Genomic DNA, 18,993 nt, shown 5'->3' with positions numbered 1-18,993 from the left:
CCACACACACACAAGCTGCGTTCGCTTCACGCGTTTGCGCGTCTTACTTGTGTCCTCAGACATGTAATCAACCTGTTTATACTGTACGATGGCTGTATGTCCATGTATGGTCATATCCTGTTTATACGATGGCTGTATGACATGTATGGTCATTAAGTAGATCCTCTTCTAATTGCACCATGGTGCAATCCTTGTATGTCCAAAACCATTTTTTATTACTTATATATTTAGAAAATAAAATAAAATAGTGAAAAGGGTTTAGTAGAGCATTCATTTATGAAAAAAGAGACGTTAATCGCTCCATTGCTCCCATCCATATGTGACTGATTCAATTAACCATTTAAGCCCTGCATACTTTCTCGTACAACAAATAGTGAAAATAACTTATCTTATAGCTTATCTTGCACATTATTATCAAATTTCGTTTTTATTTCGCTGTGGATTGTGGCTTGGACTGTGAAGAGCACATGGGTGCCGTGATTTCCTAGCTGGGTGATATATCTATGCGACGCGGTGGTGACACACACACACACATGTCACCTTGGCCCCCTGGGGCCCCCTGGGGCCCGGTGGCAGGCAGGTGACACAGATCAGGTTTGGCTGGTGGTGTAACTCAGAGCTGCAGTTCTTCCAGCACACCCGCCGACAACAGACAGTCTGAGACAGACCTAGACTTAGCCTTACAGTGTCTTTGTTTGTGTGTGTGTGTGTGTGTGTGTGTGTGTGTGTGTGTGTGTGTGTGTGTGTGTGTGTGCGCGCGCACGCGCATGCTGTGTGTGTGTATCCAGGGAGCTGGTACAAAGAACAGCCACACACACGCACACACATGCACATGATTGGCACACTAAACTGGGAGTGCAGGATTTGTTTTGATATGGACTTTAAGTAGAGTTGGATTTTTCCATTCATTTGTTTCCTGGACTGATGGATGCGTGGAACAAACTGCGATGAGGAGGTAACGATACTACTTGTAATGTTTTAACCAAACCAGCTCATCCAGGTCAAGGTATATTTATACAATTTACAATTTAAGCATTTAGCACAGGTGCTCTTCCTCTTTATCCAGAGTGACTTACAATAAGAAAGGTAAACGGAACGCATAGAGACAGTATAGTAGAACTAGTGCCTCAGTAAACTATAGGATCACAGGAAAACCAAGGACCTAGCATCATTCTAAACCAGGAACAATATACTATCAAAATAATACAAAATAGTACATTGAAACTATAGGATACCTGGAAACAATGAACCTAGGACCTTTCTAAAAATCTAAATTACATTTTAACCTTTGCGTAAGTCTGCATGGTTGCCATGACTCTGTCGAGTGTTACACCATTTTCTTCTTTTTTTTAATTAATATTCTAGGAAGTATATTAAAAAGAATAGAGTGACCTTCGTACCTACAGTTTTCAGAGAACAACCAACCATGATGTAATGTATTATTTTACTGCCCTGCATAGTCTGCACGTCTTAGGTTCATGTGAACCATTACCTAATCAGTTCAGATCATGAAGTGTCAGCAGCATTGTGTGAGTTTAAGAGATGCGTCTCTGCTGTGTCGTCCAGTTCCTGTTTACCGTCAGCCTGTTTGATGTCCAGGCCAGGTTTCGCTCTCTCACGTAACCATGACTACGATCCCGGGTCTCCATAGATACGGGCCCCTATGCCCCTGTCTTCCACAGCCTCACCACTCCTCCTACAGACGTTTTGTTTGTTTTTCCCAAGAATGACCCTCGTCTCGGGGTCAGGAGCCGGTCTGAAGGACATGCCTCTTAAGTTGTTCATGTGGGTAAAGGTTTCCTATCTGAGGCAACTGGATACTTACTAGGCGACCCTGATTTATTGCTGGTATTAGTGGAAGATGACAGAAGGAACAGTTTATCTGTTGCTGGGCACCCCATGGAAGTCCAAGATGAACTACAAAACCCACGTCCACTAGGAACATTTGATTATTTATTTGACCTGATTGATTCTATCCTGTTTTCCTTGCTCTTTGCTCGACCTCGGTCTCTTCTTGCCCTTTTCCAGAAAACTACAAACAACGAAGCTTGTACGGATAAAATAATTTCACACACTTTTATCTACATCTGGGAACTTGTGATGTGACAGCCAAATTGATTTCCACTTCTGAAAACCAATCCACCACAATTTAGACTCTTTAATACCTTTCTCGGAATGACATGAATGTTAAATTGAGATTTTTACTGTGAGAGACCTATTTCACAGTTTTTCAGTCCCTAAACGCATCTTTTGCATTTTTTCATTGAATTTGCTGTTTAGCAGTTTTGGTATCTTCTATTCTTCCTCCCCGGGTGGTGAGGAAGCCTGCGGTGCTGCTGGGCGATGGAGCCACGTGGGGCCCAATAGCGTATAATGCCAAATGTTATGCATCCGACGTGCGGCGGTGTCGCATGCCGAAAACAGCCGCTCAACAAGCTCACGGCACGTCGTGTATGAGATGTATGTGATCTTGTAGATCAGCTATTCTCAGAACTCATTACTGAGATAATTCTGTTCTTCCACTGCCTGGAGCACAGCTGAAAAGCAGCACATCGTTGTGACTGCCTGCTTGTGCTCCGGTGGGGTTTCTCTTCTCTCTCCGTGTAATTTTTGGTTGGGGGGGGGGGGGGGGGGGGAGGCGCTGTAAGTCAGCAGAGATAAGGCTGGCATGCAGTGAATATATCTAGTGCACATGTCCAACAAAGCCTGCAGGAATGGAAGAGTGGTTTACATAGCTGCAGTATTATCATAGTTCGACTGCAGTCTAATGGACACAACACATCAGATAACAGCTACGCTAAACACGGCCTGTCAGCACGACGGCCGTAAAAAAGACCTACTGCAGTGCTTCTCTCTCTCGTGCACAGACCAAAGGCATGTAGGTGCATGGCAAGAGTGTGTGTGTGTGTGTGTGTGTGTGTGTGTGTGTGTGTGTGTGTGTGTGTGTGTGTGTGTGTGTGTGCATCTGACAGACTCACACACGCGCGCAGACACACACCGAACACACACACACACACACACACACACACACACACACACACACACACACACATACACACACACACACACACACACGCAAACACGCAACAATACCCTGTGTCCCACACACACACAACACTGCCGCGCGGATTTAAGCTGTCAAACCTATTTTGTTAAAGTTAAATATGCCACAGACACTTGCCTGAACTGTAAGTCCATATCCATAAATTCGGGGACATAAATTGCGCAAAATACTGTTAAACATGACGGCATCGGCCTGCTGCATCCTCCTAGCTGTTGTGTGCTAAGCTAAATCATCATACAGAACCACAACAGTCAACACGGCATTGACCAGGGTTGCCACATTGACTGAGAGGGAAACAAGCAACCAGGTCTATGAAAATGTTAACAGGCCAGATCAAGTCAGAAAATCCGAAAAAGTCAGAAAATAAATCTAGAATAAGCAACAATATTGCTGACTGTCAAACATCATTGTCCAATGTTGTTTTAGAGCAGTGGTTCTCAAACATTTTCATGTCATGGACCACTAATATTCTATATATATATATTTATATATATATATATATATATATTATATATACTATATATACACACCGGTATATATACAGTGTACACAAACCGTATATCTAGGTGTGCCCCGAGATTTTTAGGCTATGAAAAGTGTGCCCTGGGACAAAAAAGGTTGAGTTAAGCGGTGCCCAAAAGGTAGATCACGATCTACCAGTATAGATTCTATACTGGTAGATCGTGATCTACCTTTTGGGCACCGCTTAACGTCAGATCAGGGGTTTTGTCGGCCAGCGCCAAAAATGCTCCCCGACAGCATAATCGGAGCAAATACCGGGCAGTGTGTATGAGCCATAACGTGTTGACTACACTACACTACACTAATAAGGACACATAATAATAACTAATAACCCATCCGTTACTACATGTTGAGTCAACTCCCGCAATTTCCTTCTTCCCATAGTGCGCGGCAACGTCACTCTGGGATGAGCGGCCGCGAAGCGACCGCGAAATTCTAGTTGTGAAACATTGTAAAAATGCGTCCACAAATCCATCAAAACAGTGTAAGAGAAGTCAGAGAAGCATCTTCACTACCTTATCACCTTGCAATATGCATCACACGCACGCACGCACGCACGCACACACACACGCACACACACACACACACACACACACACACACACACACACACACACACACACACACACACACACACACACACACACACACACACACACACACACACACACACACACACACACACACACACACACACACAAAAACAAATGTGCTCTGCCTGTACAGAGCCATTGTTATTATTGCAAATGATGCATAATATTGTATGATTTACCTTTGCCTGGATTTAAATTCCTATTATTCATAGTGGATGAAATGTTTTGTCACTGACGGATTTGGAAATAACTTTTCAGTTGTTCCATTTTGCTGCATAGCAACGGGACATCTGTCCGGTGGGCAGCGGTATGTTTGTGCGTGCAGACTAAACACTGGGAAAATAAACCTGTCCCGCCTGTTCCACAGACACACATGGTTAAACGGATCAAGCCAATGTTATGACCCTCAACAAGTCAACATGGACATTATTAACCACTTATATTAGGCCCCGATACATTGTTTTTGTTTGTTTTTAACAGGCGATCCCACCAACTTGCAATGTGACATGTTGTGTGCTCGTAGATCAGTCATTTTCACCTTTTTTGTTTGTTACTTGCATTGTTTTTTTAAGTCTTCGCCTATAATGACATGCTGAACATACTGTACTGTAGGTACGTCAAGGTTAAAGTGGTTAAGGCAATGACACATTTTAACACACACAGACAGACAGACGGACAGACAGACAGACGGACAGACGAGAGCAGTGAGTTGTGCTGCCTGGGGCCATGTTGGCCTGCAGTCAGGATCGATGGTCCTCTCTGGTTCCTCTTGTTCTCTGTGTGAAACGCACCCAGGACACTGTCCTGTGCAAGGTCACCCAGCACTGCAGTGTTCAGCTCCGCTGTAAGACTACACTGGCAGGTCTAGGTGGTGCTGACGCTGGCTTTTAGATTTAGTTTCATGCGGTCAAACTGTAAAGTGTGTCTAATTGTCTAAGATCTGTGATTACTGTATGTGTATATTATGTGAAAGTAACAATTGCATTAATAATGACCTTTATAAAAGGAGGAGTATTGAAATGTACATTTCTGCGTGCACTCAGCAGATGGCCAGCTCAGACATTTCCTCAATGGGGAGCTTTGATTGATTGATTGATGGACGGATAAGCTTGAGATCTCATCTCCATTGTGGTCCTTTGAGTGCAAACGTGTGTAAACTGAGTGGCATGTGTTTCGAAGAGGTGGAAACAGTGACACTTAGAACCTGCCCACAACCACAACTGGGCTAAATGCCTTGCTCAGGGACACTTCAACATGCAGATGGGTGAGCCGGAGGTCGAACCGGTGACCTTCTGAATAGTGAATACCAGAAGGTCAGCTGTTTGATGATTTACGTGTTCGTCTCTTCCTCCAGACCTCCCTCCCTCCTCCCTGCCGTACCAGTGTGGATCCGTGGAGTACCTGTGTTCTCCGCGGCTGGTGAAGAAAGCTCCGCCCCCGAGGACATGTCACGACCGACCTGCCATCAAGCCCCGCCCCCAGCCTGCCACCCCGCCCAGACCGCAGACCGCACAGAAGCCTCTAGGTAATAATATACTGGTTTCATTTCAAGGACACCCAGTTTGAGGCATGCATTTGTATTTGTGGCCACGGACCCCCATTAGATTATACAAGCTCACAACAAGCTTGCACATCTGCTATTTTTTTTATTCTTCTCCTGTCCCTGGCACAACACATTTTCAGATGGGGGTCCCCGGCCAAATATATGTAAATGTGGCGGTCCTTGGCCCCAAAAACGCTGAGAGCTACTGGTATATATACTTGTAGCACTGCTGATACTGAGGTAAATAAATGATACTGTATATATATACTGTACTGACCCATGTACTGTACCACTGCAGATAGGTTCACTATATCATTACATCCACAAGGTCACCCCCACTGAGCAGTTGTCCTTGGTCGATCATTTCAACGCCTATAATGACAGCCAGGTCTCAAAGGAGTTCTTCACCCCCAAAATGACTTTGCTCTATCATTTACTCACCACCAGTCATGGCTGGAATGAAGCATTCAAAAAGCAAGAGAATCTTTTAAAAGAAAAAGAGAAATCCATTTATATATTCATCCATATATATATTTATTTATGTCGCTTTTAAGCGGAAAGTATGTTTTAGCAGTTTTCTCTGTTCCTGTGTATTCTTTTGTTGTTGGTTTTTGAGTGGTGCAACCACTCGAAGGAACAGCAATGTCCGCCTATGTATGTGTGAATGAGCACCAGTATGACTATAGTACCAGTAGGGGCGCTGTTGTGCCAGAAACAGAGAGAGAGATAGTGCTGCACGTGCTGCACTGTTGCCTGCTAATGAGAGCGAGAGAGAGAGAAAGAGGGGGAGGGGGGGGGGGGGGGGGGGGGGAGTTGCACCACTCAGTTCATACGGGTGTGATCTTTTTATTCAAGGCAAGCCATCACAGGGTCAGTATTAAGAGCTTTACACATTTACAGGTGTAAAAAAAAGAAAGTTGTTGAAATAAATTTCAGTTCAAAGGCCAGTATAAGATAGGCTGCTCAAAACAGTTATGTTTTGAACGTCTTATCACTGAACACCGTTCCCATGTGGATCCTGAGATCCACTAGATTTGATTTTGTTAGTATTGCATGTTACTGCTAACTGCCGGAACCTACAGTGGGATTAATAAGGTTGTTTTTAATGACCCAAATGTATATTCCAGGAGTTTTCTAAATGATTATTAGTGCATTATTAGACTTCAGTTCACTTAACCACTTAAACCATGTATACTTAGTTGACCGGTGTACTCCACTGCTCTATATACCACTGTTTCCCAAACAGGGAGTCGCGAGACATTTGTGGATCAAAGAGCAATTTTTATGGGTCACGAGTCTCACGACTTGAGTAAAGATCCAATTTTCTTTTCCAAAATATATATATTATTATTATTATTATTATTTTCAATAAAAATAATATATAATTTAATTGTATTACATTTTACCAGCTCAGTGGCCTTGTGGTTAGAGTCCTCCCTGGGACTGGGAGGTCGTGGTTTGATCCATTTTTCTTTGATACCAAAGACAAATGGGACCCAGTGGCTCCCTGCTTGGCACTCAGCATCAAAGGGTTGGATTGGGGGTAAGTCCCTGCGATATACTAGCGTCATGTCCAGGCCTGGGGCGTACATGTACATCAAGCTGCCTCAGTCACGCTACAGAAACAGGAGCTAGGCTCCTGCCCTATGGAAACAGGAGCTAGGCTCCTTGCCCTATGGAAACAGGAGCTAGGCTCCTTGCCCTATGGAAATTCCATGAACAAAACAATATAATAATTAAGAAGTTTGGGTCTAATTTCTCTTTTTGGTCTCAAGCTGGCGAACCACTGCTCTATACGACTACCACTGCTCTATACGACTACCACTGCTCTATACGACTACCACTGCTCTATACGAACCACTGCTCTATACGAACCACTGCTCTATACGAACCACTGCTCTATACGAACCACTGCTCTATACGAACCACTGCTCTATACGAACCACTGCTCTATACGAACCACTGCTCTATACGAACCACTGCTCTATACGACTACCACTGCTCTATACGACTACCACTGCTCTATACGAACCACTGCTCTATACGAACCACTGCTCTATACGAACCACTGCTCTATACGAACCACTGCTCTATACGAACCACTGCTCTATACGAACCACTGCTCTATACGAACCACTGCTCTATACGACTACCACTGCTCTATACGACTACCACTGCTCTATACGAACCACTGCTCTATACGAACCACTGCTCTATACGAACCACTGCTCTATACGAACCACTGCTCTATACGACTACCACTGCTCTATACGAACCACTGCTCTATACGAACCACTGCTCTATACGAACCACTGCTCTATACGACTACCACTGCTCTATACGAACCACTGCTCTATACGAACCACTGCTCTATACGAACCACTGCTCTATACGACTACCACTGCTCTATACGACTACCACTGCTCTATACGAACCACTGCTCTATACGAACCACTGCTCTATACGAACCACTGCTCTATACGAACCACTGCTCTATACGACTACCACTGCTCTATACGAACCACTGCTCTATACGACTACCACTGCTCTATACGACTACCACTGCTCTATACGAACCACTGCTCTATACGAACCACTGCTCTATACGACTACCACTGCTCTATACGACTACCACTGCTCTATACGAACCACTGCTCTATACGAACCACTGCTCTATACGAACCACTGCTCTATACGACTACCACTGCTCTATACGACTACCACTGCTCTATACGAACCACTGCTCTATACGAACCACTGCTCTATACGAACCACTGCTCTATACGACTACCACTGCTCTATACGACTACCACTGCTCTATACGAACCACTGCTCTATACGACTACCACTGCTCTATACGAACCACTGCTCTATACGACTACCACTGCTCTATACGACTACCACTGCTCTATACGAACCACTGCTCTATACGAACCACTGCTCTATACGACTACCACTGCTCTATACGACTACCACTGCTCTATACGACTACCACTGCTCTATACGAACCACTGCTCTATACGAACCACTGCTCTATACGAACCACTGCTCTATACGAACCACTGCTCTATACGAACCACTGCTCTATACGAACCACTGCTCTACTACTACTATACTACTACTAGTACTACTACTAGTACTACTACTGATAATATCTCATAGTGCTTTTCTAAATACCCAAAGACCTACACTAGCTCCACTCCTTGTTTACCTCTACACCGTCTTCGCCTCATGATAAGTGGAAGTAGCAGAAGTAGTCAACAGTATTAAAACTGGTGTCAACCCACATAGCCTAGTCCTTCCTTTTATTGAGAACAAATTATGAATTTTGTAGATTAAACATTGTGATGTAATTAAAATTTTCTTTTATAGAAACAAAGAAAAAAAGAAAAAGACAAAAAAAAAAGAAAGAAAACCCTCAACCCTCCCACCCATGCTGCTCAGTGAACTGGCATTATATTTGAACCAATATAACTCCCCCCACACACACACACACACACACACACACACACACACACACGACCACACACGCATATACCCATGCACGCACAGAGGGAGGAACACCAAGTTGTTTTACCTGCTTCCTGAATTGAATTGAGCCACCAAAGTCCACGGAATAAAATGACACAAAACACTACTTCCTCGCGTTGAGCATCATTGCATCTCTTATTGCAGACATAGACTACTGCAGAGTGTGTTTTGAAATAGCTTTCAAGCTTCTGTGTCTGGAGAGGGTTTTGTGCATTACAACCGCACGCACGCACGCACGCACGCACACACACACACACACACACACACACACACACACACACACACACACACACACACACACACACACACACACACACACACACACACACACACATACACTCATCTCAGCATCCTGTTCTGAAACCAGGAAGTTCAGTTCAGTGTCGGTCGCGTAACTGTTCTGCAGATACATTTTTAGAACTGTTCTTGTCTTGGACGTTTAACCGTTTTTAAGGTGTTGTTTTTCATCAGGAATCACACACATGGACACAGAAATGGAGCCTTTCTCGCTGGGACCTTTATTGGTTACATGACACAAGATGATTTTTCTGTCTTTTCCCCTTGACTCGTCGTAGTGCCCCCTAAACCTCAGCACCTGCTGGCACTGGGACAGGACAAGAAACCCAAGAGGATTCCACCTGCTCCGTCCAGACCGCTGCCAGCGCCCCCTCCTCCACCCAAGCCCAAGCCCAGCCAGACGCCTCCTGGCCTGGGCACGCAGCCTCAGAGAGAGGCCCAGAAGGTGGGACTGCTCAGCCAGACGCCTCCTGGCCTGGGCACACAGCCTCAGAGAGAGGCCCAGAAGACGCCTCCTGGCCTGGGCACACAGCCTCAGAGAGAGGCCCAGAAGGTGGGACTGCTCATCGAGAGGTTTGAGAACTCAAGGTACGACATCTTTTGAATTTCAAGAACCCCCCCAGTTTCACATGCATTAGGCCATTTAAATTGTTTTGTCTAAACTGTAAAATCCTCAGTGTTTAATTACGGTAACTCTCAGAGTTACAGACGAGACCCAGGTCCATTTGGACCCCTGTTGGTCCCCGGACCTCGACGTTGAGAAACAGGGATAACATTCCTCATTCACCTTGCTTATTGAATTAGTGTCATGCCAAGAGCGGTTGCATAAGATTTCATGCTTGAGTCTGGGTATGAATGTACCCTATAAGCAATGGTAATGATAAATGGTATGGCAGGAATGACAGGTAGTGCACGCTCCGTCTAACCATCATTATCACTGACAGTTTATGGTATTCGTGTTCTTGTGTTGCGGTGAGAAGTAGATTATAGTGTAGAGTATAGTGGTCTGGTTGCATTTTCTCTTTACTACCATTTTAAGCTGCATCAATGTTGTGTTTTTTTTTGGATAAAAATGTAAAAATGCGCTGGAGAGACGGGGACACGCTTGTTACTGTACACTTTACAGCACAATCAGAATTTGGAGCTACTGAACACTTATTTTAAAAAATATATCACTTTTAACCAATTTTAAATGAACACAATTCTGACAATATGTTCTTCATATCACATTGTCTGACTATTATGTTTTCCCAGTGTAGCTACAATATGAAGTAGCCAACATAAACCTTGTTGTCTTGCATTGGGTGATGCACATTTCATCACCAGTCAAATATTGCCTGTTCTGACAGTGTTGTTGTTTTGCTCCCCAGGGTTCCTATCCTGGGGGTGGTTCCGAGGACCCAGCTCCACCTGTGTCTGAAAATGGACGTCCCGTCTGACCCGTGCGGCGGAGAGGACGCCGCGGCGGGAGGGAAACTTTCCGCGGACTCCTCCTCCCCCGTTGTGGGGGACAAACTTGCACTTAGCGCCTCGGAGGAGCGGACCAACGATGCCACGGCGGAGGAGGAGCTGTCGCGCAGGCTCTCCTCCGTGCACATGGACGGCTTGGACGACGTGCCTCTGGACGACGTGCCACTGGACGACGACATTGTGTCGCGCAGCGTCATCGTCGGTTGCCTCGACGACGCGGAGCGCGATGAGCTCCGGGACAAGCCGGACTCGTCGTCGTTGCTGGAGCAGAACGGGAAGATCCCCAACCGGGACAGCGGCATCGACAGCCCGTCGTGCGCCGTGGAAGGGGAGGTGTTCCCCAACGAGGACGCCATCGACGAGGAGGACCGCTACGACAGCGTCACGGAGACGGAGACTAGCGTGTCGTGCTGCGTCGCCCTGGGCAACAAGCGCGACTCCACGCAGGACGAGGACAGTGACTTAGATGAGGGCAGCGGTGGGGAGATAGAGGGAGGAGACAAGGCTGAGCACCTGCATGGACTCTCAGAGCCAAACAGAGTGAGTACCACACAGCTTAACCACACATTCTTTCAGCTACAGTGATGTCACTCACGCCCAAGCAGGTGTGTCTATACGGGAAGGGAATTCAACCTCAAGTGAGTGTTTTGGAGGTGCAAACAAAGGTGGTTTTTCAGTGTAATTAGTTCCTTTTTTTGTGACACCGGAGCATGAAAGACGAATATTTGGTTCCATCTTCATTTTTCGTAAGATAGTGGTTCATGCAAGTCTCTCCACTATGCTGGTACTTAATGTTTTTTGTGCTAGAACAGAAACCTCTATCATAATTATTATCCATCGCACAAATTCACTGTTGATTCCTGTGTTGTCTGCAACTACAAGACAATGGTGGACTCTACTTGTATGTGTGTCTCAAAGAATTATAACCGATTGGGGGCGACAGTGGCTCAGGAGGTAGAGTAGCTGCTCCCCCAGAGTTACTGTCAAAGTGACCTTGAGCAAGACGCTGAACCTCTAATTGCTACCGATGAGCAGGTTGGTGCCTTGTGTGGTTTCCTCCGCCATCGGTGTATGAATGTGTGTGTGAATGGGTGAATGTAATGCACAATCTCTGTAAATATATAAATGCACCATTTATAGCCACAAACATGCTTTCCATAGGTTTAAGAATATGTCCTCTTTTCTTTTTCCACAAGAGTATAACCTACAGTACGACAGAGAGTCTTTCTATACGCCTCCCACTTCTCTTACCTGATTTTACAACATCCCTCGGTTTCTTTTCCTATTTTCAGGTTCACGTACAGTAGAAATTTGCAGAAGCTTTCAAGTCCATGTGAATAAATGCCTCAGATCGTTGAGATGGCCTTTCATGTAGTGGAAAACGAAGTTAGCCTCTGCTATTATTAACTCAACTGTCAAAGAATACCCCTGCGTGAAACGTAGACTGTTTCACGAGTGACTAAGCCACATCTAAAAGCATGCTCTGCTGTTATGTAAAAGGATGAATACCGGGAGAGATGTAAGAGGAGATGGTGAGGCCTGTCCGATGAAAGAGAAACAGCCTATTTAAGATTTCAGCCCACTATACGTCCCAGACTTGACTTTGGCCATTTGATTCGATTTTTATTAAGGATCCCCATTAGCTGGTGCCGTAGCAACCAGCTAGTCTTCCTGGGGGCCATTTGATTTGTGAACGACACTCTCCCAGTGTTGGACATTAGCTGTCAGAACCGACCCACAGTCACTGAGTCAGTGTGTGAGTGTTTAAAGTCTTGAGTCTATAGAGTCTAAAAATATACTGAAAGTCAGGAGAAAGAACAATGGCACACTGTTAGATCAGGAATTTAGACAGAGAAGGCAGACACTGCTTTACGATCGCGTTCAGCAGTTACATACATGCATTTGCATAGCAGGTTTTGCTGCTTCCCCCCATTGGTCCGAATTAGCATATTGTGAGGTTAAATCATTTATATAAAAAAATATTTCCCCAAATTCGTCCCAACAAATTTACTGACATAACATCACACACACCCAGAACCTTTTTGGCAAAGGATCTCCGGTCTTCAGTGTTTCCTGATCCCAACACTACTGCCCAGGATGCGTGCGTGCGGTGTGTGTGTGTGTGTGTGTGTGTGTGTGTGTGTGTGTGTGTGTGCGTGCGTGCGTGCGTGTGTGTGTGTGTGTGTGTGTGTGTGTGTGTGTGTGTGTGTGTGAGACATGGATATTCCAGCTGACAAGTTTATTGCTGCATAATCGCACAGAGGATGTGGGTTTTGTTTGCGATGCACATTACAAGGTGATAAGAGAGCGAAAATGCCAGACTTTTCTTACGCCTTGTTTTTGATGGACTTGTGGACACATTTTACAGTATTTCACGATAACTAACTTGTGTGGGTTGTTGTGTGTGTGTGTGTGTGCATGCGTGTGTGTGTGTGTGTGTGTGTGTGTGTGTGTGTGTGTGTGTGTGTGTGTGTGTGTGTGTGTGTGTGTGTGTGTGTGTGTGTGTGTGTGTGTGTGTGTGTGTGTGTGTGTGTGTCAAAATAAAAGAGTAGGCTGTTGCAAAACCCACACTTTCACAACAGGAGCTGTCTCCTCTGTCCCCAATGTCTGTTCAGTCTAACTGTCACATTATTGCATGTGACATCATGCTTAAAGGGAAACTAAACCGTTTTTGCAAAAAAATAAATATGTTAATGACGTTTAGAAGAATTAGAACACTTTAGGGTCTTTATGTCTGCAATATGTGGTTTTAGATATTTTAGATCTTACAGTGAGCCCAGTGCCTCTGATGTCATGGACACTGGGCTCACTTACTTTCTGGACTACATGTTGGGTGCGTTCGGAAATGCGCACCGGGAATGTGGTCAGTTTGTTGAGTGTGGTGGGCGGTGACGTCACAGTGTGCCTTATTTACGAACGACCACAGTTGTGACGCATTCACACCGCCGACACCGGACAACCCCAGCTTCAGGGTAGGGTCGCTCAGTGCGGGCACTCTGCACTCCCGGTGCGCAGCGCACTGGATTTTCGAACGACAACGCACCGAGTGCACTGAATAAACGAACGACAAGAGAGCACACCAGTGCGTTCAGGGCGCATTTCCAAACGCGCCCGTTGTCTCAGTAAGACAGGTAGTGAGCCCAGTGTCCATGACATCAGAGACACTGGGCTTAGTGCTAAAAATCTAAAATATCTAAAAACACATAAAGACCCCCAGGAAAGTGTTCTAAATCTTCTAAACGTCATTAACATATGCACAAATGGTGAAGTGTCCCTTTAATGTTACTCTTGCTGCAGCTCTTATTCATAAATAGAGGAGACATCCTTGTTTTCTCTATACGTCAGCACACTCTAGCCTGCTGACTGTTGCAACATGCATTCAATCAATTCAATTATGCAGATTTAGCCTTGTTTGGTTTCCCCAATGATGAGATGCACAATAAATACAGGCTGGATTTAATACCCCCCACATGAAAGAAACCCCCTGCCTGTCTAGCTGTCTCTTCAGACTCCACCTCACCCCCTAGCACTTCTCCTTCCTCCTTCCCTTCGTGTGGCCTATTTTTGACAGATGATAGTTTAATTATTATGCATGCATAGACAACAGGCATGTTGTTTAGACAGATTTCAGGTTTGATGTTTACCTGCATGGTATCCTAGTTCCTTTGAAGTACGACATTGTTTTTCTTTGTCCTCGGCTTACATGCATATTTACTCTGCTGTTTGTTGACAAGGGTATACCGGTACTTTACTCTGATCTTACACTTGTTAAGGCCTAAATTGTAAATTGGTTGAGACTTGCTCCTTGGTGATGTGCTTGTTTTGATTAAGCAGTCTTGCCATATATGACTAACCATGCATGTTTTGTTGTTGTACTTTTCACTCTTTCATCATTATTTATCATTATTGGTGATTTTTCATAATTTCTTTTAACTAAAATATTTTTTAACTCAAATCTGCTTCTGGGGGTCCCTGGAAGAAAATATTTTGAGATGGGGTCGGCGGCCAAATTCAATATAATTCACATTTTTGTGGCTATAACAACATAGAACATACTGTACGTATTTCAGGAGACTTAGGATTTAGAAGACTGTTGTACAATTGGCCTCAGATCTCAATGAGTTAAACCTGTGTTGTGGAAATAAAGCTCAAGTTCAAGCTGTTGTTAGAAGTACACTGTGCTCCTGGCAAAAACAAAACGTCAGTTAGCCACCAGTAATTATGAAATAGTGTGAAACCTTGCGTTTTTGACACCTAACGCACAATCCCCGTCACTCTGACACGTCACCTATCCACGTCTACTCAAATCCCTGTCGCTCACCCCAGTGTGTTTATGCTGCCTTATAGAAATTGTTTAATGGAAGTAATTAATTGTATGTGTGTTTCCATCCACAGTGTCCAGAGGCTCAGAAGTTACTGAACATCGCCAAAGAGCTTCTCCACACTGAAGAGGCTTATGTTAAGAGACTGAACCTGCTAGACCAGGTACATGCACGCACGCACACACGCATGCACACATGAATGCACACGCATGCATGCACGCACGCACGCACGCACGCACGCACGCACGCACGCACGCACGCACGCACACACACACACACACACACACACACACACACACACACACACACACACACACACACACACACACACACACAGTGTCACAGTGTGTGTTGTTGTGATAAAGTGTGTCAGTGGTGTGATCAGGTCTAAGCTGGATTAAGACTATATGATCCACTTCCTCTTGTCTGATTAATCAGCTTTAACATGGTTGTTGTGTGGGTGTGTGCGCGTGCATGCCTGTGCATGCGCGCGCGTGTGTGCATGCGTGGGTGGGTGGGTGTGTTCCAAACATACTTGTGTTTACATGTAGTCGTTTGTCCAAAACTGTTACGTTTCAGGAAATGGGAAAAAATAACCTTGATCTGTCCAGGTGGATAATGCAGTTTAGTCACCAGCTCTTGTTAATTATGTTTACATTTTGGTCATAGGTGAAAAGTTTAACTAGCCAATGTTTTGAAGTAAACATTGTCACTCCTTTTGTGTATCGCTGTCATACAACGGCGTATAAAATAAGGCATTCAATTATGAAGAAAGAAACGTGCAAAGATGAAATATGCACACACAAGGTTTCTGCCTGATAGCGATGATACTGTTCTTGTTTAGTCTGCTACCCTGGGTGATTTTGTCATTGACATTTTGCACAGCTCCTCAGCATGATGAACTTTGATTTGTCTCTCTGTGTGTACACTATGTGTGTACACTATGAAGTGTTCATAATGAGTGTGAAATAAGTTTTAGAGTTTTATTAGGATCCCCATTAGCTGGTGCATAGCAGCAGCTAATCTTCCTGGGGTCCGCACAGAACATAAAAACATGACATTCGACATGAATGACATTACATGTCCTCATCCAGCTTCTGATTCCCCATTTTCTTGGAAGAGAAACAAACCAAAAAGCATATGATTATATCTGCCTCAGTTACAAGTATTAACTCTGAGAGTGTCCATTCGGTTACATGTAATCGTCCCAACATGAGTTTACACCATAGAGTATATATGAATAGAGAAGACACCCGAGTTCTCCTCCCATCCACTTGCATTAAGTTGCTCAAAAGCGCATGAGGCGATTTCACTCCTCCTTCCTGGTAGGAACAGAGTGCATTCTGGGATGGATTTGCCTCAAACACATGAAGGGGCTGCTGTTGACTATCATTGTGCCGTTTGTGCGCGTTCACGTATGAAACATTCGTTCACGTGTCATGGCCTCAATCACATGAACGTGCGCAATGATAGTCAACGGAGCAGCGCTGGCTCGAGCTGCAATGACAAATTCGGCCACTATGTCCATTTCGCCTCAGGGTTTCCTCTGGGTGCCTTCTCTATTCATATATACTCTAAGGTTTACACGCTTTTATTTTGTGTCTATATTTCCAAACACAGGCTAAGCTAATTAGCTTTATGCCTGTGCTGTTTGTGTCACCACAGTCTTGTGCCCTCGCTACACTCACAGTGTGTGTGTGTTAAGCCGGGATTAAACACAGTATGAAATGATGGCCAAGCCTGATAATCACATGACTTTGTGTGTGAAACAAAATATATCTACAGTGCATAATTTATATAGACAGCAAATCATCTCTGTTGGGTGGAAACCTCATTATGTCTAAAACAGTTACCGTACTTTTCAGACTTCAAATTAAAAATAGCAAAAGTAGTAGATCGACAAACTGAAAATGCAGCACTTTGCGCCACATTTGGATCTTGCGGATGTGCTACTGTGTGATGCTGTAGTATGATCACGTAGCACATTCATTTACAGAAATAACATGGAGATAAGAGGTTTCTGCCTCGAAAATAGAAAAACTATAATGTAATGTAAATATAATTTAGTCACAAGCTTAATGATTTTCATTGATTTTCAAACCCACACACAAACACTTAACAATGCAATGCGTTGTGAGCTTGTAGATTTGTGCTACCTTTCTTTGACATACGATGAAGTATAAAATAGGGCACTGATTTATGGGAAAAACAGATAGTTACAATAGACATGTCATGTTTTCATTCAGAGCGGGCAACTCATTTAGTTATTTCTGCTTATTGTAATTATTTAACTGCAGCGCGGTTGAGTCATCTTCCTCTTTATTTAGTTCATGTGGTGGAGGAGATAGTACAGCTGTCCAATCACAGGGGAGATTGCCACCGCTACTTCCTGTTGTTGCCTTCAGGCTATAGGCTGGCAGGGCAGCACTTTGTACAGAAACACTAGCATGGCTGTCGATGTTGCCGGCAGGCCTGACAGCTCGTTGGAACTGATGGATGAGGCTTCATATCACATGATATAATTATGATCCCTATTGTTGCTGTCGGGCGAAAATGTATCTCCATATTTCGACTTTTTATGTTTATTTTTTTATTTTTTGTATGACAGTATTGTGCAAAAGCAGCTGAAATAACAGATCTAAAAGCTACAGTAGTAGTCCAGTAGTTTAAAAAATAGCCATCTTTAAGCTATTTTGCTTATAATGACATGCCCAAAATTGGGAAGCCAGGTTGGAAGTGCATAATCATGTCTGTCTGTCTGTGGGTTCATTTTTTTTTATTTAACCAGTGAAAAGTAAGAGCTTGTGACTAAATAAAAGCTACATTTTCCATTTCCTGAAAAGTACATATACGTACAGTTTCCATCCGATAGCGACGATACGCTTTGTGGAAAAAGTTGAAGGTCAGTTTTCCGGGGATAGAAAAAGGTTGATTGGTTTTCCATGGCCATGCATACCCACACTGCATGAAACTTTAGTTTGTAAATGTGCATAATCCTCTGACAGGAACCAAGGTTTGCATCATATCAAACCTTTTTTATACCCGTCAGATGACAGGTATAAAAGAGGCCCCACTTAAAGTCATGAAAATACAGTAGCTATTAAATGTGAAAGTGTGTTTTATAAATATTTAACCAATGAAAAGTATTAAAGTCATGAAAATACAGTAGCTATTACATGTGAAAGTGTGTTTTATAAATATTGAACCAATGAAAAGTATTAAAGAGCTTGTGACTAAATCATAACTACATTGTGTCCATTGGAACGCAGGTTATTTTCTTTACATTTCCTGGACTGTTTTGGAGATCAGAGGTTTCCACCGCTCGACAGTGACGATGTTCTACCCTGTTTGTTCTCGGCAGGTATTTTGCACTAAGCTGACAGAAGCTGGAATCCCTCAGGACGTCATTACAGGGATCTTCTCCAACATCTCCTCCATCTACTGCTTCCACGACAAGTTCCTGCTCCCCGAGCTGAAGACCCGCATCACTGGAGAATGGTGAGGAGCACATGACCAGTGACTAAAACTATAATGAAAAGTGTTCGTCGACTAACTTTTTTACACGCCATCAAGACTTGCCAAAATACGTTTTGTCGACTAACTTTTTTCATAGACGAAAACTAAATAAAAACTAAGCTATAATGACGAAAGC

The 18,993-nt window shown here is 44.1% G+C and overlaps 1 protein-coding gene across 3 annotated transcripts in view; it reads left to right on the top strand.

The window, feature by feature from the left end:
• fgd (faciogenital dysplasia) overlaps nucleotides 1-18,993 on the top strand; it is an 83,577-nt gene that overhangs the window by 48,039 nt on the left and 16,545 nt on the right. For 2 of the 3 annotated variants that reach the window (XM_083770147.1, XM_083770149.1), the window contains exons 2-6: nucleotides 5,533-5,703; nucleotides 9,828-10,137; nucleotides 10,920-11,559; nucleotides 15,415-15,504; nucleotides 18,703-18,839. In XM_083770147.1, the coding sequence (XP_083626273.1) occupies nucleotides 5,533-5,703; nucleotides 9,828-10,137; nucleotides 10,920-11,559; nucleotides 15,415-15,504; nucleotides 18,703-18,839 (1,348 nt within the window). The remainder of the gene's footprint in view (nucleotides 1-5,532; nucleotides 5,704-9,827; nucleotides 10,138-10,919; nucleotides 11,560-15,414; nucleotides 15,505-18,702; nucleotides 18,840-18,993) is intronic. The other variant, XM_083770148.1, reaches the window with a different exon arrangement.

Source organism: Protomyctophum parallelum, assembly GCF_964188405.1.
Source record: "Protomyctophum parallelum genome assembly, chromosome: 7".
Classification (NCBI taxonomy): domain Eukaryota; kingdom Metazoa; phylum Chordata; class Actinopteri; order Myctophiformes; family Myctophidae; genus Protomyctophum; species Protomyctophum parallelum.
This window is presented reverse-complemented; position numbering and strand designations above follow the sequence as displayed.